The sequence below is a fragment of the Trichoderma citrinoviride genome (assembly GCF_003025115.1).
Source record: "Trichoderma citrinoviride strain TUCIM 6016 unplaced genomic scaffold BBK36scaffold_9, whole genome shotgun sequence".
Taxonomy (NCBI): domain Eukaryota; kingdom Fungi; phylum Ascomycota; class Sordariomycetes; order Hypocreales; family Hypocreaceae; genus Trichoderma; species Trichoderma citrinoviride.
Genome location: NW_020194717.1, coordinates 360,638 through 383,050, shown reverse-complemented (window position 1 = coordinate 383,050; position 22,413 = coordinate 360,638). Strand labels below are relative to the sequence as shown.

Genomic DNA, 22,413 nt, shown 5'->3' with positions numbered 1-22,413 from the left:
TTTCAAATACTTGTCTTCAAGTTCAGCCTCCCGTCCATTCTCCAGGCTTTTGCTCCTTTAGAGTTCGGACATCGCCGCTGCATAATGTGATCTGATCTCGAGGCTGAAGCACATGCGATGCGTATGCATGCGCGTACCTCTTACATACACCTCCTCTGCGATCCCAAGGCACCACCAAGTTCCAATGTCCCAGAATGCTGGAAGACAGGGCCTGATTGGTTCCGTTGGCCTCGAATGGGATTTTAGCTCCCTATTGCCGCTTGGCCAGTTATATCCGGGGGTTCGCTCCAAGTAAGACTGACTCAATCAACTGCAGAGGCTGCGATCTATCCAACATGTCTTCAAGAGGAAATCCGCCGCGCTCTGGTACGTCAGCTGTGAAATCATCATCACAGCTTGGGAGCGTACTTTGCTAGATGGCATCGTCGTCGTCGTCGTCGTCGTCGCTGTCGTCGTGTGCTGTTATTAATATGACAAGGATTCGAGATGCGCAGCCGGTCGTGTGGGACGAAGGCCTTCAAATCTGCCTGGCATCGAAGACTATAGCACCACGAAGCTGTTCAAATTTAGCTACAAGCACACGATCAAAGAGCGTCATCTACACGCGCCACGTTTTCCTGCTCCTCTCATCTTCCCATCTCATCATTTCTTTTGCGCCCCAAGCCGCGATTCCCGTGATCAATCGTAACCCCCAAAGTATGCCTTGATGCCAGGGGTAATCCTTCATACGATCCTCCTGGGTCTCTGCGCCTCGTCCTGGGCGCTTATTGGGCCAACCGCGCAGGGCGACATGGATTGCTGGGCCCATTCGCCACAAGTTGGGATTTGGGGGTCTCTGGGTTCTCTCTCCCATGCGTGTTGTTGGCCGCGTGCAGCAACTGCCGCAGCGTCCGATTTCCCAGGAGCTCGTCCACATGGAATTCCGCGTTCGCCGACCCCCTGCCAATGAGTCAATGGCCGAAGCATTCGGTGAGACTCGGCCATCGGACAGTCGTCATTGCCTGCGTCGTCCGGAGTTCCCCATCTTGGGAGAAGCAAATGCAAATCCCCTGAGCAGCTGGTCTTCTGTGATGCCGATTGGCCAGCCTTACTATATTCCAACCGGCGCCCCCTTGCGTCGATTGTTCGCACCTCGCTCTTCAGTCCTCTTCCATTGACCCCAGCCCGCGGGCCCCATCTCATGATCCCTCTGTCTTAGATCGACCGGCTCCGCCATGGGAACCACGTCCTATTCCTAGCCAAGGTTCGCCCAGCGTCCCGTCAGTGGTTCCTTGCAGCAGCCTTGCTAGGCCAGATGAAGCAAGCAAGCAACCTTGCAGGATCGCCACGAGTCGCAAAAAAGGCAAAATGGGCCGCCAAGCAGGACGGGCCTGGCCGCTGGAGCTGCGGCCATCTGGCGCTGGCGCGTGCTTATAGATGTCGCATGGGCGCCGATTCGAGCCATGAACAAAACCTGCATCCAGTAACGAACGAGGGCATCCATCCCCCGGCACTCGGCCGCGGGCAAGAGAGTGGGTGAAGAGGAGTGGCTGTTGCATGAGATGGTGCTAAGCTGTGTGCCCGCCCCCAATGCCGAGGGTGTCTGCGATAAGATTCCTTCGACGACATCCCTGTTCTTGTGCCTGAGGACTGAGTTTATATAACGAGAGTTGGCTTTGCTCAACCTCGTCTCTCCATGGAGGACAAGTCACTCTATAAGTCGAGAATTGAATGTTTAGACGATTACAGCGTAAGAAAGCAACCTCCTACAGACAAGAGAAGAGACAGACAAGATGGCGACGTCGTCTTATACTCCAGACCGCACCCCTACTGCTCGACACGAACTCAAGCTTGCCATCCATAACAATGAGGGAATCGAGGAGAAGATCAAACTCGATAGCATCGTCGACGCAGAGGACGCTGCAAAGGAGAGGCGGAGGAAGCAAAACAGAATTGCACAGCGCAAGCACAGTGAGTTCAACTAGACGGAACACAGGTGACATGGGAGCCAATTAAATGACCATTTGCAATATCGCAGGACGGCGGAAAGCTGAGCAGAGACTCTCTGCAATGTCCAAGTCACCCGAGATTCGGGTCTCACCACTGCATCCTGGACCGTGTTGCTGCTGCGTCACCCGACGACCAGAGATGGTTCCCCCACCAGAGGACTATCACGGCGGCTTCATATCCATCACATCGCCAAACCCGTCCTCATCATACGGGCCTCTCACGCCCTCGGCCATGTCCGACTATGACAGCCGCCAGACTCTGTCCGCCAACCCGTGGACAACCTTCTGGCCAGCGGCATCTCCTCTCTTCGATGCCGACGCCAGCAATGTCCTGCCGTCTGGGGAGTCTCTCGACGGCCACAGCCACAGCCCCATCCCAAGCACGGCATCGCTCGACATTCCGCCTTTTCAGGATTCTCAATCGCCAGCGTCAGCCCTGTCGTACGACGCTTCCATCAGCCTCATAAGCAGACCGAGCAACACCAGCCTGTCGCCAGAGGGTCACCTCGGTGGCCAATTCCCCCTTCACCTGGCGGCAAGAGGCGGATACTTGGGGATCATGGGCCTCCTACTTAGTCGAGGGGCCAGACTAGATGCCAAAGACACTTGCGGGCGGACTGCGCTCCACTATGCTGCTGACGCTGGCCATCTTGAAGCCGTGGGCATGCTGCTTTCTCTAGGGGCCAATCCTTTTCTGGTGGACAGCGAGGGGTGCAACAGTCTGCATATAGCCGCGAGCAAGGGAAGGGAGGATATCGTGCGGGTGTTGATGGAACGGGGGATGGATCCGAATTTAGGAGTTGGGAGCGATATTGAGAATTCTTGATCCTTGGGAGCAGACGGTTATTTTGAGCATCAACATTTACGCTTCACTTAGTTATCATAGCGATTGCAACTCAATTAGACCACTATAGGGCGAATCTTGATTCATCTTGAGCAGGGACGAGGACCTCTTGTTCTACCTTATGTTTCTTCTTACGACACCTTGGACTATTATAGGTAAATATGTCTTGCGCAATGTTGTGCAAGTTCGTGTCTTGAAACTGCTTGGTGTCACTTAAACGGAGTTGCCCCTCGTTTGTGTAACGGCTTTCGAGTCAGTCCTATATCACAGTCATATCGCGAGTTTGATTTGGTGATTGAGCCATATATTTGAACAGATTTGAAGCCGTTCAAAGTTTGGATGGGTCGAGATGAAATATTGAAGAAGTGTGTTGAAAGTTGATTGCACTTGTCAGCCACCTAAACTGCCTCCGGCTTACACGACCGGTGAATGTCCTGTGCAGGTAGCAAGAGCCACAACTTGAGAATGATTCCGCCTCGAATGAACATTAAGCACACATCTCCATCATCCAGAGTCACGAAGCTACGGCTGTACCCAAGATCCGTAGCAGTTCTAAAAATGAAAACTTCGCATCGTTGCCCATTCTGAAGCGGATTTGCGAAAACGAGGCGCAGCCGCCACTAACAACTTGCCCACTGTCGAGAGCCACCAGTAAGCTTGTTCCTCGTCCCGCCAATCATTTCCTAAACCTCGGGACTGCATACGAGTACGCGATATTTCATCATGTCTCGAGTTTTCCCTTCCTGTGATATAAATCTCAAGTCGACCACTGAAGGTACCCATCATCAGTTTCAAACTCAACTCACAAGACTCGTCTTTTGTCTTTCAGAGCTTGAGCCTCGTCGATCATCGCTAATATGGTCTTCTTCGCCCCGCATGACAATATCCCGACCCTCACATGCTATCTCCTCACTGAAGCCTCCGGCGATGAACTCCAAGCCTTCAAATCTGCCTTTGAACTAGGCAACCACGCAGCCTTCAGTCCCGTCCTCCACATCAAGATCGTCCGCCCACCGGACGACTATCTAGGGAAATCTCACGAGTACATCCGCAAGAAGGAAGATGAAGCCGGCCGCAAGGGCAAATTCCTCATCCTTGACAAAAGGGCCATTGAAAACAACGCCGTCTGGTACATTTCTCACTTCGCCGACGCCGAGCGTGTGCAATGGAAAGAGGCTGAGAATACGAATGTTCTCTGGAAGATCCTCGTCAAAGCCGACAAGCTGGCCATGGTGTATGCAAACTACAGCATCGGCAACACGTCTCTCCAAGAAGACCTGGGTAATTGCGGCGTGGATTTCCCCGTCAAAGAAGGGTTTGAGCAGTCCAAAGTGTTTGACTACAACTTGGACATGCACAAAGAACAGTACCGCCAGCCCGTCTGGATCAGAGCCGAGCCTGGAGAATACGAGATCAACAAAGGCGGCGAACAGCTTGGGGACTACATTGCGCCGCCGAATTCGTATGCCAGGCTGAAGGATGGAGTGGCAGAGGCTGTCGGGGTGGTCAATGACTGGACAACGTATTATCCTTCGGGGCCGTTTCCCTTCCGTGACGGGACCAAGAAGGAGTTTCCTGAGGGGACCATGGTTCTTCAGTTGAAGTGGGATCCTGACTTTCCGTGGCCGCCTTACAAGTGGCCTGAGGGGTCGCTGTGAGCTGAAGCTGTTTTTGATGATGGGAAGAGCATAAGTTGGGGAGGAAGTCCAATCTGCGATGGGTAACAAAGGTTGCGAGATCTACTGAAGCTGACCTAAATGCAGAGGATTCAGGAGTGACAATGAATGTTGTTTCGTTCACGATGCTATGATATATCGAATACAAAAAATACAACTCTCAGGCATCCAATCCCAGCGCTCTCCGTCCAGTTGAACAAGCACCATATGCACCAAGTTGCTCACGCTCTAGACTTTCTGTGCTCTAGGCTTCAGACGGATGTAGAGAGGTGGCTTTTGGTATCCGATATAAACCTTGGACTTGACATCCCAGCCGATGCTCTCGTCAAGTAGCTCGATATCATATCTCCAGATGAGCTTTGCCAAGATGAGACGCATTTCAGCATAAGCAAGACTAAAATACGGCACTCCATTAGCCATGATCCAACCAACAATGGGATGAAGCTGGATCTCTGGACTCACTTCTTGCCAATGCAAACTCTCGGACCGACAGAGAAAGGTGTAAAGATTTGCTTTTGATCGTTTGCAAATCGAGGGTCTCCTAGCCAGCGCTCGGGGATAAAGTCCTCCGGCTGGGTCCAGAAGTCAGGGTAGTGGAACATGGTCCAGTACCAAATGTCAATGTTAGTCTGTTGATAATCATCAGCACATGTGTGAGTAAGGCTAATCGGGTCGTATTATGTAGGCACTTACTCCCGGAGGAACCCAGTGTCCAGCAATTACATCTCCCTTCTCATTGATGGTTCGCGGCATCGAGCCCGGAACCGGTGGGTGAAGCCTCAATGCCTCGTCCAGAATGGCAAGCATGTAGTTCAAGCGGCTGACGCTCAGAAGATCAATCTCGTCCTCCGAGGTGAACGAAGACCGAACCTCGTCACACAGCTTCTTCAGGGGCACGGGGTTGCGACAAAGGTAGTACGTGGCTGCGGTCAGCGCAGCAGCTGTTGTTTCCGAGCCCGCTATGATAAGAAGGGCAGCGTTGGCAACGAGTTCTTGAAGGGTCAGCTCCTATACGCAATTTGAGGATTAGTATTTGCCTATCTGATAGTTCACGCGCCCAAAGGCTCTATTCCCTGCTTACGTCTTTCCCCGTCCTGGATGTCATAGCAGCCATGAAATCCTTGCGGTCCGTCACCGCGTCCAATCTCTTGCGGGTTTTCTGCTCCGATAACTCGTTGTGTTCCTTGAGCTTATTCAACATTGCCTTCGGCGTAAGCATAACGAGAACCTTGTAGAGGAGCGGTATACGCCTGAATGAGGAGTCAATAGCCACGTTTTTCACCGAATCGAAAATCATGGCTACCCAAGGGTGGTACGTTGAGTGTTCAAGACACCCAAAGGGCTCGCCAAAGGCCAAGTCGCCGATAATGTCGAATGTCGTCCAATTGTACCTTTGCACCATGTCAATTTTCTCTCCCTTGGCACACTCCTCGTCAAGTATGGCAAATAGCTTCTCGACGTAGGCCATGATCAAGGGCTGCTGGTCAACCATTGCCTGGTTCGAGAACCCGTTTGCCATGCTCTTCCGGAGCCGGGCGTGGTCTTCTCGGTTGGCGCCGATAATGGAACCGGGCAGGAGTATGACTCGGTTCTTCTCTTTGCCGTTTTCGGGCTGGTTCGCTTTGCGATGGCCGGAGAGGTCGTTCATAGCGTCCGGGTGACAAAAGGACAGGTGGTCAGGGCCAACTCTGACGACGGAGCCGTACTTTTGATGCAATGGGATCAGCAACTTGTGGCCCTCACCAGAGAGCTCGAGGCGAACGTAGAATGCATGATGGATGGCCCATAGCTTGGGGCCGGGGAAGTGCCTCAGAGGATGGAAGAACAAGTTATAAACAACAGTGTATGTAACGTAGAGCAGGACCTGTTTCTCGGTCAGAAAGGCCATTGATCGAGCCACCACAAGACCTTACCGATATGACTGTCAATAACGATATGGTCACTGTAGGGGTCAGCGAGGCGAAGTGAACAGCGTTATATCTGAGAATAGCCATCTTGCTCAGTTGATACAGATGTTAAGCAAGACGATTCTCGCCTTGAAACTGTCGAGTTGATAGGAAGCTCTGGTCTCCAAAACTAAAAGCGTCTTTTGGTTCTCGTGGCCTTTTATACACAATTTTTCAAGCCCAAGTCTCCAGTAGACGGATAGTTCGTAGAATCCGTCAAGCCCTGGAACCGGGGTGCTCGCGATGTGACTTTAATGTATCATTACAAGATACTCCTAGCCATGGGACTCAATACCTAGGCCTCTGCGCCAAGCCGGGATGGCGAGCGCTTGCATCACTAAGAATTGAACCGGGACAAGTTGCCGGAGCCGCGTGGGGGAGATGCAACCCGCACCACGATTAGAGGATTGCCACTCGAGCTCGTCATCTCCATGCTTGGAACTGTACATTTACAAATTAACCTGATACCTATCTTGGCCGGTTGCAAGAGTCCGTCGCAACCCTGTATGAGCGGGGTATACAACACAAGCTTGAGAAGCAGCATACAGTATAAACACAGTTCGTTCCTTGCAGAGGTTCGTTTATCTTTTCCTTTGAAGTCGCCGTGACTCTATGACAGCAACCAACCGCTCCTCAAACATCGCAGTACTATCAGTGAGCTTGGAATCTGATATCTGGCTGATTCCCTCTTCTCGACTACTCGTAAAGATCACCAGCACCTCTTTTGCCAGGTGCCAACACCCATCTTTTGCACAGTCTCCTCAACGCACCCTTGTTGCGTCCGATACGACATATGACCCGTCGCTTACAGCGTAGCATTAGGGAAACCGGGCGATTGCGAGAGCTGAGCCCATCCTAGTAGCGTACGTGTATTTTCTCACTCGACATCGTAACCCTATCGTCGCAGCGCGGGTTGTTGGACTAAGTCGATGCCGCTGCTGCTCTATTCTAGAGTCTGACTGCATTGCATCTAGGAACAGCCCGAGACCAAGGGGGGCCAAGGTAATCTTATGAGATCTGATTCCTTCCGCATGTCACTCTGCGTTGGCTCAGAGGGCATTTACGCGTTTGCTTCTCAAGCAGACCAACGGACCCTACTCATTTGCCGCCATGGGCCTTGCAGACGCACTTGTGATCATTAATCAAACATAATGAGCACACCACATTCGAAGGCTTGTATTCTCTACGTGTTTGAGGGGTGTCAAAGATGCAGAGATGTGTGCACACTTTTGCCAAGTCTGGACTGTGATAGCTTTCCATTTGTAGGCGAGATGGGACCCCCAGGCCAGGATCTACCAGCAGTAGAGTCTCTTGCTCTGACGCAAGAGACAACTCGGGGGAGTTGGCTCCATGATGCGAGTAATGTGGCAGCAAGACTGGCTTGGTAAATGACTTGAGTATGTAGCAGCCAATACGACCTCGCTTATCAGTCTCACACCTCATCATATCGAGACTTGCCATGGTTATGGCGCGGATGATAATTGCATATAAATTTTCCTCTTCAAGCCTATTGGATAGAGACTGTGCCCGGCTTCAGTTATTGAGGAGGAGGCAATGCACAGGGTACGTAGTATCAATATCACCTCTCTATCGCAATACTGAAGGCTTGGACCATTGGGGACCAAATACGGTCTTATTCTGTGGCGGATAGGACTCAAGCAATCGAGATGTGGCTGCGAAATGGTCCAGTTTGAGGCTGTGGTTCTGCAACGTGCCGACGGCCAAGAGGCCGAGAAACCCAGAGAAGCCACCATTGGCCGAGAAAAGATAGAGTGGAAAGAAAGAACTTGCCTGAACGCACAAGAGGTGCAGTTACTATGCATGAACAGCGTTGATCCTACGTGGGGTGTGATATGTTATGAACCTATGAGCTTCTCGGTATGTCATTCCATTGCTTCATCCTTCAACTCTTTGCTTTTTTATGCAGGCCGGGTGATTCAGCCGCAAGTCAGGTGATGATTGACAAGCAATTCATATTGATCAGGCAGTACGCATGCTCAGGTTCTTCACCGAGCTCCAAGCATGGGAAATATTTGCACATTCGATTCTGCTCAAACACCCTACCCCGTACGCGAGCTTACAACATCTCAGAATCAGAGAAATGGCTGCCTCATCTACTCGACTATGGCAATCCACCCCCTTCTTTTTCTCGGTTCTTGGAAGGATAAAAACGACAATGTAAGAACATGCATGTAAACAAAGCCTTCGCAGACGCATTGAGCCCCGACTACCCATCATCTACCTTTTACCATATGAAACAACCTTTGACGACCTTGTAGCTCTAAATAAGCAATCGTACTGAACTGATTTGTCTTGGCAGGTGTGATTCGACGATCGCGTTCCTTGAAGAGCTGCTTGTTGACAGGCATGCTGTGACGCGGTGATAGATTTATCATCAATCTCTTTGATTTTGGAGCTACATGCGCATTTTTAGAAAGCACTCAGCTGCGAGGTTACAGGGTGAGACATGAATCATACGCCCAATAAGCAGTATTGAATGACCCCATTGACACGATCTCGTATATATCAAATATAAGAGTGATTATGCTGCTGCCTTTTCGCCTCATCTTGTGCTTGTCAATTGCTTCGTCTAGGGCAAATACTACTAAAGAATATTTTATGATAAGGCTTTGAATTCAAGCACGGCTGGGACCATAGCTATCGTGTTGTTGTTTTTGTTTTCTTGTCTTTTTTTTTTTTTCATCTTCTTTTTTATTCATTTTCTTTTTCTTTCGTCTATTACTATTATACAAAACTACGAATTATTCTGGTCAGCGCTACAGCTTTCAACGAAGGCAGACAGATCAGTAGACTCAGTCTGGAGCTCAGCGACTGAAGGGGCCTTTCCTAGGATCTGGTTCTTCTCAGCAGGGAGTCAAATTCTCACGTCCTCTGAGATGCCGAAAACACATTGGGACTGCGCTTGTCAAGATTCTACCTAAGCGATTGCTTAGATGAGCAGTAGAGTCCTAGACCACTGTATGATCTTGCCCTAGCATGATACATTGCATATAACGCCTGCGGGTCTATCGCAGGCAAAGGAGCTACAGAGGCAGAGTACTTTATTACAATGATAGCCCCAGAAGGATTGAGTCGAGTCTTTGTAGCCAATGCTTGCTACTGCTAACGCATGACGGACTTTTCTAGCATATGCGGATGGCAAATCCAGATACAGCCCCGTAAATCGTTGTCATAAAGGTGTTGGGTCCTGATAATCTCTGACGGCTTCCCTTTACTCTTTTTCCATATCTGAGCCGAGATCAGCCATCCATGCACGTGGTTTCTGGATGCATCACTGGCCTGGGTGGCATATGCTGTGTAACCTTGAGAGACAAGACAACCGTGCGTAGAGCAGTGTAGGAGCATGTGTTGTTATTCAGAGGTATCCAGCGATGAGCGCTATATAATATGCCACATAGCTGTAGTGTCCCGAAACTCATCTTCGTATGATAATGGCTACCATACATTTAACATGAGGAAGATGTCATGGAGATATAACGTCTGAAGGATATCCAATCGGCCGGCATTAAGACATGGTGTCACAAGTCTGTGAAGACACTGGCAATGCGCAGCTACCATGAGTAAAAGTTTCTCCCAAGTTTGATGTCCCATGAAGAAATCAATATCTTTTGTGCTCGGATTTTCCGAAATATGAGTAAAAAGGAAGAGTCCTCCTATTTGAACTGTAGAGAATCTCTATTTAAATCATAGTGGTCTATGCCACCAGCTAGGCCCACGCCCTAAGTAGGATTCTCCATACACCCACACCGAAATACAGTGTTAAGCTCTAGCAGTCATTATAGAGTGCCGTCAAGATAGTATTATAACAGAGGGCGTAAGACATTATAACTAATATAGGGAATTAAAGCAGCTTTATTCCTTTATAGACTGGCTGCTGCAGATGCTACTAGCTTCTTCTTCTGCTGCTGCTATAGTTATACTCCTTAGATCTATGGTAAAGATGATGGCGATTAACGTTTAGGGTGTTAAGGGCGAAAAATCGAAGTTATACATAGTGTTTTTGCATAGGCTACTGGATGTGCTATCAGCTTACACTGTAAATAGGTATGCGGTTATGGGAATGCAGGTGTAAGCGTAGTAATTTTCTTACGTGCATAGACCATTACAGTTTAAATAGAGATTCTCTACGGTTTAAATAGGAGGACTCAAAAGGAATCAGGGGGTTAACATGTCTGGGATACTGTAGTGAGATTATACGCAATCACAGCCAGCTAGCTTCATCTGTTAGAGTGAAAGGGAAGTGTAGCCAAAGTACTCCGTACAAAAAGATGAAAGAGGTTCACATCCTAGCAGAGGTGGATGAGAATAGTATCTCGTATCAAGCACTCGATTAGAAGCCTGCAAATAAGGGGCAGATCTTACACAAGCAGAGCTGACAAATGCAGCCTCCCAGATCTAGGTACGCAATCGCAATAAGTTGCCCGCTTTAGAACCGCACACCGATCAAGTATTCTGAATAGAACCAAATGCCTGAACTGACGGGCTTCATGATGATCACATGAATTTTATAGAGGAGTTAAGACAATCCTTGTAGCATGAAGTTTGTGCATCTCGAGTGAATGACCGGGAGGCCAAAGGCTGTCAGGTAGTACAAAGGAACAAGATTGGAGCCTCATCCCCGCCTCGTGCATCTTCAATATCACAACCAGCGGATTCATGCTCAGTTCTCTCAGTTCTCGAGTCCAGACAACTCATTCATTTAGAATCGCGTATGAAAGACCAAACACAAATGCAATCCTACGTCATACCGAAACCTCGAATCCCCTTCGCGCGACATCCCGAGCCTCAACCGTCGCGACATCCGATCCCACATCCGATTGGGATCCGATCTCTTTTTTTTGTCAGCAGCAAAGACAACTTGAAATCCCCTCTTTTCTCTCTCCCTGTGTTTCCCCAAACAAAGCACGCCATCCACCCCTCGATGCTCTAACACAAGTGCTAATCCGATCCCCTAGCCAGCATCAAAAGTACCCTAGTTGTACTCAGCCGCCACCTCAGCAACGAAAACCAGGGTCTAGCGTACGGCCAAATACTTGCATGTACTGTAATTGCGTGCGTCAAAGGGTCAACGCGACAGCGATGATGGCATTTGTAATTCAGCCACCCCTAGGGGAGATTCGAGAAATGATTACATATGGAATCACAGTACCCAAAGCCACAATATATAGAAGGACCCCCTCCAGCAGTCCGAATTCTGCTTTTCTGTCTTTGATCTACAAACAGCCTGAATACCCGATTCTGATCATCTAGTTGTCGGTACATCCCGAGGCTCACCAAGTTACACTTACATCATCAACAGCTCCTCGCCAAAACTCCACCCAGAAAAAAAAACTCATAAAGCTATCGCATCCATATTCACAAACCTCCATCTAACACCACCAACAAACAACCTCACCTCCGCTCAACCTCAGACCCAAGCAAAGAACAAACAACCTCTCTTCTCCCCGCGTCAAAACCCCCCCAAAAACACCGCAACCATGCCCGTCATCGACATCAAGACCAAGCCCGAGTTCGACTCCCTCATCCAGTCAACCCCCTACGTCGCCCTCCAGGCCCACGCCACCTGGTGCGGCCCCTGCAAGGCCATCTCCCCCATCTTCAACAAGCACGCCGACGCCCTCGCCGTCCCGGAAAAGTTCGCCTTTGCCCGCTTCGACACCGACGAGGTGCCCGACCTCGCCATGGAGCTCGGCATCCGCAGCATCCCCGCCTTCTACGTCTTCGAGAACGGCGAAAAGGCCGACTCGCTCACCGGCGCCAACCCGCCTGCGCTGCAGAAGCTGGCCGAGGGCGTTGCCGAGAAGGCCAAGGCGGTGAGTAGCAGCGCTCGATCTTCCCTGTGATTTTGGGAGTTGGTGTGGAAAGAATTGGAGAGGGATTCTGTTGGCTGACGTGTGTGATATAGCTCTAAGTTACACGCGGAATGGACGGGACGAAATAAAGAGTCGCTGCAGCGGAGGATACACATACAGCGATAGGCAAAAGAGGATACCACTTGGGAAGAATGATATGATATACCTGCACAGGCGCATCAGTCACGGCTAGTCTGCAAATACATCATATACCACACCGGACATCTACAAGACGCATATTTTTCGTCGTAAACCGCTCTATTCGCTCCGTCGTTGCCCGTCTCACATTCCAGATCCCATGATATCAATAATCGAGTCCCCTAAATCTACAGATATGCGCCTACCAATACACAAAAAGAAAGAGAAGCCTCTTCGCTCAGGTCCTTTTTTCGTGTTCCCGAGAGGAATAGCTACATGCGCAGCCTTTTCCCATGACTGCCAAACCACCCGACATAGAAGAAATGTAGACAGTGATAAAACTCCACGCTCCGTATGCAGCCGTGATAGTGAATGATGTAAAGAAAAGAAAAACTGCCGTTGAACGCGTAAGGCAAACGCGGGTCGCCCATCACAGGCACCACCGCAGAGAAGAGTAAACATGATAATGAAACAGAGCCAGACACTTTCGTCTTTTCACCTTCTCACTCAGCTGCATCGTCGCTCATCCTTCCCAGGCCAGAATCAGCCCGTTTCTTGGAGAGTGGCTGATCAGACTTACTTTCGTCGATGATATCCATACCGGAGACCGTCGCCTCCTGGGACTTGGTCGACCGAATGGCGGGCCCCATCGACTTCCTTCTGTTGGTTTGATCTTCCACAACCTTGGGCCTATTGAGATCCGTGACGCCAATGCTCCTCCGAGCAGCAGCCCGACTAGGTGGCTTCAGGAGTTCGTTGGGCTTTCGGGATTGGCCATCGCTGGCGGCAGCGGCCGCCGCGGCGTCGTGCGTGGATTCCGTGGGTGAGCTTGCGCTCACAGAATATCTTAGCCCCGAAATGCTGCCTCTCCACCGGCTTAGGTTCCAGAAGCTGCCCTCCTTTTCGTTCTCGTCCGACTCTGCCACGGGGATGAAGTTGAAGCTCGGCGTGGGCGGCTGCGACACCCCGTCCAATGTTCCTATCGACGGCCGGCTCCGTATACTACCTGTGGGGCTGGCGAGGCTGTTCCTCTGCGGGCGCGACGGCGAGCCGCTTGAAGCGACCGGCTTTCGGGCTTGCGCTGAGGGATTCGTCGTCGTGGAAAGGTTGGCCGGGGGCCTGGCAAGTTTTCTTGGCGACGCAGACCGCTCGCTCCTTGCCGGCGTCACGCCGAGGTGTGCTCGCCCTTCGTCGTCGACGTCTTGACGCCAGCTAATGATGCGGTCAGACGGGTGCTGAGCCTGGCCCGCAGTCAGGTTTAGCGAGGTCCGCCTCGATACGCTGCCGCTTGTCCTGGTGATGATGCTCCCGCTTCGTCCCAGCCCGCTCACCTTGCTGGAGAACCTGGAGCCCAGTTCCCACATATTCTGTTGGCGCTTGGCGTATGCACAATCCTGACGGAATACCTTGATCGTGCCGGTCCTGTCCGTCGTGACGATAATGTTGCCATCCAGATGCTTGCATCGCTCTAGGTAGGCCGGGGTCTCCTCCGGCTTCTTGATGCTCGACGGCGCCGGGTGGTGGATTTCAGTCCCCGCGTCCGAAACCTCCGTCTGGCTGAGGGCGGCCTCATCAAGGCTGCGGAGCAAGACCGGCGGCGGGTTGCATAGGTCAAAGATGGGATCTCCCGAGGCACTAAGCAGCTGCCTGGTGCGCGTGGGCGCCAGCAGCGCCGCGGTGACGACTTCCGGATGGGCGTCAAAGGACTCGTACGGCTGGCGGTCCTTGGCGTCGGCTTCTGCCGCATTCGTGTTCCATATGTATGCTTTTCGATCTTCGCTGCCGCAGATGACATATGTGCCGTCGTCGCTGAAACGCGCGTGGATCTGGCTAGACTGGTTCTCCAGGCCTTTAAACTTAACTTCGAGGGACCGCGAGTCCAGGTTGTAGATGCGAACGCGCGAGTCGTTGGAGGTGATCAATACCTTGACCTCGTTCGTGCCGGCCGCCGTGGCCGTCTTGATGCCTGTGATTTTGCTGCCCTTTGCGTTTTTACCCCGGGATGATCGGACGTGGATCTGAAACTTGACCTTGAGCCCCTCCGTCTCGTAGAACGAACACATGCCGCTCAAGACGCCGCAAATGGCCATGGTGCCGTCGGGCGTAAAGGCCACGGCCGTGATGAACTCGTTGACGGGGGCCGAAAAGGCCACGGTCCTGTCTGGTATGTTCCACAGTCGGAGCTGCGCGTCCAGGGAGCCTGCTAGGAAATAGCGGTCGTCGGTGGGGTGGAAGGCGATCGATGTGACCAGGTCGTGATGCACAAACGTGGCGAGGCATTCTGCTCTGCTGACGTGCCAGAGCCTTACCGTCTTGTCCATCGACGTTGACAGCAGAAAGTTATTCTTGCTCCAGCAGAGGGCCAGCACTTCTCCGGTGTGCGCCTCAAACTCGCGAATGGGCTTATTTCGAAAGACGGGAGCGCTCAGCCGCTCTCCCTTGGTCTTACCCTGCGCCTCTCTCTCGGCCTCCTCCTCTGCCTCGTGCGCCCTGCGCTCCTCTTCGGTTGAGAGGACGGCAAAAACGCGGACCACTTGATCCTTGCCTGCCACGGCAAGGTAGCGACCGTCAAGGCTGAACTCGGCCGCCCAGATGGCATCCCCAGCCTTGAGAAGCTTCGTGCCCACGGCTGTGGCAGGGACGCGGCCTTGCGACGAGTCGTCGTCCTTGTCCGGCTTGGGCCCGAGGAGTTCTTGCGCTAGGAACAAGCGGTTAAAGTCCCTGCGTCTGCTGTTGTGCGCTTTTACGCGGATGTAGCGCGGAGGCTCTTTGTAAAGCGGGATGTAGCCGCCGCCCTCGCTCATGACGGACATGGGCGCGCGAGCGTGGCTCCCCTCGGTGCGCTGCTCGCCCAGCTCAGAATCAGAGTCGGGCGCATCGTTGTCGTATCTCCTGAAGGCGCTCCGCATGCCAAAGCGGCTCAAGAAAGAGGTTCCCTTCCTACAGCGCAAAGCATTAGCACGAGCCGACGGCAGTTCACGGCGAGGGGTGCTTTGGCGCAAACATACTTTCGGTCCTTGGAGGGTTCGGGCGGGCCATTCGCCAAGCGGGTTGTGCTCTCAATGCCGAAGCTCTTCCTGGGGAAGCTTTCCGTCGTGGGGCTGTCGGGCTTGGTCGAGTTGCGCAGGCGCTGAGCGAGGGACGTTTCAATGGTGCCGCTGTTGGTCCTGAGGAAGATTTGCTAGGAACCGTGTCTTCGTTAGTATCGCAAGCGCGTGACTCGAACGGGCAAATAAATAGACGGGGACACGAAGGGAGACAAACCGTGCCCAGGGGATCTAGGGCCGCAGGTGTCGGCGGGGTTGAAGACATGGTTCTAATAATGACGCCCTTGGGTTCCTTTTCCTTGTCCCTTCCATTTTGCAGTTGCTGCGTTGGCGCGCGCGACAGCAGATTCGTGGATCGGCGTGCTGGCACGGGCAGCGGTTGGGATTCAGAGCTGCCGGAGGTGCCGTTGGCGGGATTCTTGGTGCTACCGTCCTTTTTCGAGGCCAATTGGCTGTCGTCGACGTCCACTGACGATGTTAACGGGGGAGGCATATTCCATGCTGCGAGGCCAGTACGGCTATGACAGGCGACCACCCGACGGAGAGTCGCAGCAGCCCGAGGTGAAGCTTCGGGCGAGGATCAGAGCGGATGCGCCCGGAAAGGGGGGGTCGATACGACAATGGGAGGAGAATCGGAGCGCGGTTGGAGAAAGGCTGACAGGATCTGGTCGGAGCCTTGCAGGAAGAAATCAAGACGAGTCACGAGCTGTGCCGGCCAGCAGAATAGAGTAGACCAGACGAGAGATCGAGAGCAGTCGGACTCGGACAACGTCAGGCTCCGAGTGGGCCGACTAAGCTTCTTTATAAGCGGCGGACTTCCTGTTGCTACCTTATTAGCAGTTGCTCCGCGGTGCTATTGGCATCGCCATTGAAGCCCCTAGAGGGCGTGTGGCCGCCCGTGGGTTCCGAAATGCGTACCTGGTCAGGGCTCTGTCGAGCGAGGGAGCAGCTTAATTGCCAGATTGCTGGACTGCTCGTTTGCGCGCCTATTATGCTGGATTAGTCGGTGGCAGGGCAGGGCGCGCGCGGAAGCCGAGGATTCGAGATGGAAGGAATCAGCGGTGGAGCAGATGAGCGACGAAAGAAGATGACAGGGGCGCGAGTTGTGCTGTGCTTATTCGGACCCCGACTGAGAGTCTGGCGAGGCTGAATGCAGGTAACTGGACTGGCTGTATGAGTTGCTGGCGATGAGACTGAGAGCGGTTGATTGGACGGGAGTTGGAGTTGATGAGTTGAGAAGCTGGAAGCTGATGAGGGCGGCGATGACGAGGAGAGACGAAAAGAAAACAAGAAAAAGAAAACGAAGAGAAAAGCCACACACGGTTTCTATGACTCTGGTCTAGCCCCGATGCGAGTACGAGCTGAGATGGGAAAAAAAGGATGCTATGACGGGGTCGCACTTGGCGCAGACGAGAGAGAAATCGAGCTTTTGTGAATGGCCGGAAATCTCGATGAAATGGATCAGGTCGCTGGAGTGGCTGCGAATAGGTACCTAAGTGACTTGCAGATGAGGTAGCCGTGACCATGGGATGGTACAGCCGAGGCGTGCCACCAGGAGGTATCCAGTACCGGCTCTCGTGGACCATGCCCCTCGCATGATGACGCACGTTTGGCGTTTGTGCCTCGTCCAGGATCCCAGATGGATGCCTTGTCTTGCCTTGCCTTGGCGGCTTATTATGGTGCCTGTTGGTGCCTGTAAGATGTCCATGTGTATCTCGGTGCTTGTAAAAGGTACCGCTGCGTGTGGGGAGAGGCTGATGGTCTCTAATTGCGGCCCCTGTGAGGGGTTCTAGAAGTCGTCAATCGTTTGCTGCTTGGGGGCTGTCCATGGATATCTGTCTGGATAGTATTGGAGGTGCAGAGATGCCTTCAGCCATCTGTTCTGCTGCACAATCTGGCAGATTCTGCATGCCAAGGGACTTGACAGCATCGTCGACAGAGCATTTCATCCAACGAATACGCGTAACGCCGGGCATGACATCAAATGCGGGAGCACTGCTTGCAGGTTGTGTGTGTACGGAGAAGAAGGGAAATCCCAGCTTTGGGGCACTTTGGGGACCATCGCGGCGAGCCTCGGCCCGATCAGTCAATCAATTTGCCCCCCCGCCAAGACCCGCCGACCCTGAAAAGGGTCACCTTGGGAAATAAAAAGAACCAGTGCATGAGTCGGCGATTTTACGAGATGCATATCCAACAGCTGAGCTGCCATACGGATACGAAGCTCTTCAGTTTACGACATGCCTCTTCAGTAGAAGAGATCTGATGATATGACACGAGGTATTACTTGCATCCCGCCACCTTGTCCTTCAGACAATGATGCCTACCTACCGATGACCTCATCTTCCCGGCCCCTGCACGACCAACAAACAAACGGCACAGACACCGAGGGATGGCTCCTCTCACCTCAACTCCAGCATCCGCCATGTTTCTGCTCGAATGACTAGCCCGAATTGAGAGAAACGCGTTCCCCAGCTAGCTCTGCCTTATGGGTCGCCTCGGCAAGCAGACAATTCGACGCCAAAAAGCCGCATTCGCATTGGCTTCTAACGAGCTATGAAACAGCCGTGAGCTTGATGCGACCCTGCCCTGCTGTGTTCAAGCCTCATTATTCAATCTGTCAATTGCGATGCTACCATTGTGTATCTGATGATGAGGCAATTCGTTTTTAGTTTAGATACTCTTTTACCTGCAGGCTCCGCCACCAGATATTCCCGGATTCTCACGATCAATGACGCGGCTGCTGTGATGCTTGCGCAAGCGCCAAAGCCCCCCTCGAATCGACAGCCTCTTCCGACCAGCCGGCGCTAGACGTGAGGTAAATGCGGGAGCCTTTGAACGGGACTAAAGATGTGCGTTGGATTCAACATCCTTGAAAGCATCAAACGTGGGAGCTTTGAACGACACACAAACCCCTGTCTTTGCTGTTTGATATACAAGAACGAAACACTGAGCCATAATCGTCACTTTCGCTTCCTACCTCACCTATATTATAGAAATTTAAATATAGTACCTACATAGGTAGCCAAGCAACCTCGACGAGAGCACGAGACTGTGGGGTAGCGAGTTCTGCATCTGCATCTGCATCTCGTGTTGTCAGGCTGATCCGTCCCTCCACTTCTGCAGGAGCCCATGGGCATCAAAGCTGCATGCATGTTGGTCGTGCTGGAAATGCATCGTATCGGTACCGGTAACTGATAACGGGGTATCCCTAAACCATGTATTCTGAGAGGGCAGTCCAAGTATAATCATCTCCGCTCATCCAGTATCTCTCAAGTATAAGGCTCTACACTGGAAGATATATCAATGATATCAGATACTATAGAACACGCATACGTGCACATACATCATATATCGAGACACCAAAGAAATGGGTAGCAACAGCAGGCAGTGTCTGTTGTGTCCAAATCACAGCATCGCCAGGGCACATTTCCCCGCAAGGCTCGCTACAAGGCACTCTTCAATTCCCCTCTCTCATGCATCCCCTCACCGTGACACTGAGCGAACAACATTTCGCACTCTGTTAAGAAGTTGAAATCTCGCCATGGTTACTGACCTGGTTCGCCGGGGGGATCGATGAAAACTGCATCCCAATAACCATCATGGCAACCGAAAGCCGTGGCCAGAGCTCTGGTATCAGATGGTTCACCCCCAGACGAGGCACTCGGTCTCCTTCAAGTGGTATGAATGCCAGTCGCTTCTATTCCTCTGCCATGAGCTGACCCGACGTTGATTCTCAGACGTCTCCTATGACTTTACAGATGATCACAGTCGCCCTCTCCACAAAGGTCTGGTCTGTCCTTTGGCCCAGCCTGCGATTTCCGTGTGGAAACTGACCGGCCTGTAGTCGCGAGGGGATGTTCAAACTGCAGTATGCGACGCATCCACTGCGATGGCACGACGACAAACATTTGGCCTTGCCGGGCATGTCAGGCTGCTCGGTTCCACTGTGAGCCTCCAGGCGGTTCATTGCCACCAGACTCATTATCGCAATCATTTTACCACAGCCCCGAACCGTCCCAATCCTTCATAAGAGAGAGCCTTCCATTCCTCGATGTGACGACTCTGGGGACCCTGTTTTATGCTACGTCGCGCGTCGAAACAAAGGTTGACCTCCACGGCATCATTGATAACGTCTTCTTCCTGGCCAACGGCGAGTGGACAAGCTACCAACCCAACTACCTGTCGTGTAGATGCTCCTACTCGCTGTCTTCACCCGACAGCGACAGCGACAAGATCAAGCTGAAGCCCGAGTTCTCTACGCATTCATTCGATGTAAAAGGTTTCGCTGTGAGCATATCTGCCATCGAGTGTGACTGCAAACCTTATGAGTCCTGCGTCGAGATCGTTCAACATCTAGCCCGTGGCGAAGATGGACCAAGTACAAGAGCTCCGGCGAAAGTAAAGCTGAGGCCCCGAAACCACCAATTCAGCATCACGGGAGTGACAACAGCCAGCCATCGGCTACGTGCCAGCGAATATACTTTCGATCAACTTGAAGTCAAGACGGCCACCGCCAGAGATGGAAGAGAGCCGCGCGGCCAAACGTACTTCCAGCTAGTCCTCGAGCTGTGGGCCGACTTGGGCTCGCAGTATTCGGCGCGGTTCATGAAAGTCGCCTACAAGAAGTCGGTCACGGTGACTCTAGGAGGACTGGTCCCACGTCCAATCAACGTTCTGCCGAGCCCTCCCGAGACTCAATCGCCTTCCGGTTCGCAGAGCATATCCGGAAACGATACTGCTGTTGACCTGGAGAGTAACGTGAACTCATTTAGCACACAAGCCACAGAGCCAGACCTATACATACATCCAAACATCGCCACGAGAAGGACCATGACTCGGAAAGATGTATCAAGCTCTGATGACGATCTACAGGCAACACAGATCACAGAGTTCCCTTCTTCCAACGCACATATGAAGCCATCAGCTGGCACTGACGAACAGCTATCACCAATGCAACCACCGCTCCCGACGACTCGCGAACTCCAGCGCCGTCTGCCACACAGGGGCTTCATTTCATGGGCTAAAAAGATGTGTCGGCCTAGGCTTAGGCCAGGATATCGAAGGATCGAATGGACTTGCGTAAGTGTCATCCTCTTCGTCGACTACTGCTACCCTCCATATCTGAGCACCGAATTTGAACTGAAAATTTCTAGGATTGCGGTGTTGACCTATATGGCGATTTTTCTCAGGAGGAGCCATCAGACTTGGACGCCCTAGAAGCATCACTTCGGTCTCCGCCGGAAACCACATCACCCGCGACCGACTCAACCGACGCCGAAAGAGTGGAAGACACACCGACAGGCACACCGCAAAGCAACTTTAGCTGGAACACAGGCAGAACAGCATCCCCCACCTTCACCGATGCATCCAGCGTCGACTTACATGCGAAATACCTCGCCCTCTGCGTCAACACCGGGGGAATGTACAAGAAGCTGGCCGAGATTGATACGTCACGCATCAAGTCTGACAGCGAGGTTTTTCACCAGATGAAGAAGGCGTATCTCGAGCATCGTGGTTTGCGCTCTCGCTTGAGCTTCCTCGTCAAGCCTGTGACGGTCGAGTTTGTCCGTGTAAGTCCAGGGTTTCCGTTTCCCGCAGCCCCCTATCACAAGATAGAACAGATACCATCACGTCTACCTGCATATCATGGAAGATATCTATACGCGTTGGAGTTAGTCAGCTAACAGCTACCACCAGTTCACCCTCTGGAACCTCCGCCACGGCTACATCTCCATCACCGACCGTCCAAAGTCCATGCCCCCCAAATCCAGCATTGACTACGACTTCGTCCCCCCGCCCATGACTCCCGAAGTCTTCATCCACTACCTCGAGCACGGCGACGACGACCTCAGCCCTAACCGGCACACCTGGCTGCCGCGCCTGCCCCAGCGGCTCAACGGCAAGGTCCTGCACTGCGGCGAGGCGGCCGAGGGCTGGGGCATCCACGTCGTCGAGGGGCCGAACCGCCTGGCCGTCTTCTGGATTGTCATGGCGACCGTCTTCGCGAGCGTGCTGGCGAGCGTCTTATGGGCCTCGCTCATGGGGGACATTCAAGGGGGGACAGGTCTGGGAGCGTTGATTATGGCGTTGCCGGGTGTTATTATGGCTGCTTTTCTGTTTCGGTTGGAAGCGACTCCAAGGGATATGTGAGTTTTTGGCGAGGCTCAGTGTGGATCTTTTCTCTGGCCTCGTATCTGGCTCATTGCCGTCTTGCTTAGATGTACTGCGCTTAGGGAGTGGCTATTCAGCATATACTAGAGGTATAAGCCTGTATCAAGACTCATAGAATGGAACAATGGTAGCGGAAAGTTGTCAAATACTTCTTCTAAGCTGAATAACGGTAGCAGATACCAGTGGCTGTGACACTCGATGGTGTAGAGAAAGCACGCGTCATTGGCTGATGGTCTGCAGGGTCGTACTATCCGAATGTCTACATATATGTATGCCCAACATGGCTGCCTAAGTTTTTCAGGTATGCAACTGATCTTCTCGTTTGATTACTCCGCCCTGAAGCAATTGCACTCTATGCATCTGCAAAGCGTCGACTTCAAAACATAGACCGAGAACATTACCCCAATCCGTCGGCATGGATCCCCTCAGCGCACTCGCAATCGCAGCCGCAGTGGTCCAGTTTCTTGACATTGGCGGAAAGCTGCTCCTCAAAGGATGGGCAAGATATAAGCAGATGCAACAGGGAACACCAAATGATGGGGAACTTGAGAGGCAGAGGAAAGAACTAGACGAGGCGTTTGACGACTTGTCGCTTCAAATCTCTGGGATTCAGCAAGTTTCCACGAATATGATGGCTTCTCAGCCCACGACACCAGCCCACGCACATTTGCTACAACTATTGTCGAGATGCAACAGCCTGTCCAAGGAGCTGGAGAGGGTCAAGAGTCAT

General features: G+C 52.4%; 7 protein-coding genes across 7 annotated transcripts; 5 read left to right on the top strand and 2 right to left on the bottom strand.

The window, feature by feature from the left end:
- Positions 1-2,499: 2,499 nt before the first annotated feature.
- On the top strand, positions 2,500-2,763 carry BBK36DRAFT_1100828 (ankyrin; the record flags this gene model as incomplete). Its single annotated transcript, XM_024889149.1, has 1 exon — positions 2,500-2,763. A coding segment is annotated over one exon (264 nt), but the record flags the coding sequence as incomplete, so codon positions are not given.
- A 926-nt stretch (positions 2,764-3,689) lies between these two features.
- On the top strand, positions 3,690-4,490 carry BBK36DRAFT_1122031 (hypothetical protein; the record flags this gene model as incomplete). Its single annotated transcript, XM_024890897.1, has 1 exon — positions 3,690-4,490. One exon carries the CDS (start codon positions 3,690-3,692, stop codon positions 4,488-4,490), a length of 801 nt encoding a protein of 266 aa, XP_024748419.1.
- Positions 4,491-4,736: 246 nt separating this feature from the next.
- Positions 4,737-6,396, bottom strand: BBK36DRAFT_1121511 (cytochrome P450; the record flags this gene model as incomplete). Its single annotated transcript, XM_024890831.1, has 4 exons — positions 4,737-4,902; positions 4,971-5,137; positions 5,202-5,513; positions 5,590-6,396. 4 exons carry the CDS (start codon positions 6,394-6,396, stop codon positions 4,737-4,739), a joined length of 1,452 nt encoding a protein of 483 aa, XP_024748418.1.
- A 1,738-nt stretch (positions 6,397-8,134) lies between these two features.
- On the top strand, positions 8,135-8,838 carry BBK36DRAFT_1142106 (hypothetical protein; the record flags this gene model as incomplete). The annotated part of the gene is made up of 3 exons (XM_024893497.1): positions 8,135-8,332; positions 8,439-8,632; positions 8,775-8,838. 3 exons carry the CDS (start codon positions 8,135-8,137, stop codon positions 8,836-8,838), a joined length of 456 nt encoding a protein of 151 aa, XP_024748417.1.
- A 3,114-nt stretch (positions 8,839-11,952) lies between these two features.
- Positions 11,953-12,386, top strand: BBK36DRAFT_1142105 (thioredoxin-like protein; the record flags this gene model as incomplete). The annotated part of the gene is made up of 2 exons (XM_024893496.1): positions 11,953-12,288; positions 12,381-12,386. 2 exons carry the CDS (start codon positions 11,953-11,955, stop codon positions 12,384-12,386), a joined length of 342 nt encoding a protein of 113 aa, XP_024748416.1.
- Positions 12,387-12,968: 582 nt separating this feature from the next.
- Positions 12,969-15,440, bottom strand: BBK36DRAFT_1122085 (WD40 repeat-like protein; the record flags this gene model as incomplete). The annotated part of the gene is made up of 1 exon (XM_024890903.1): positions 12,969-15,440. A coding segment is annotated over one exon (2,472 nt), but the record flags the coding sequence as incomplete, so codon positions are not given.
- Positions 15,441-19,382: 3,942 nt separating this feature from the next.
- BBK36DRAFT_1204172 (p53-like transcription factor) lies at positions 19,383-21,662 on the top strand (the record flags this gene model as incomplete). The annotated part of the gene is made up of 4 exons (XM_024897298.1): positions 19,383-20,183; positions 20,403-20,591; positions 20,666-21,082; positions 21,210-21,662. 4 exons carry the CDS (start codon positions 19,383-19,385, stop codon positions 21,660-21,662), a joined length of 1,860 nt encoding a protein of 619 aa, XP_024748414.1.
- Between the last annotated feature and the right edge of the window lie 751 nt (positions 21,663-22,413).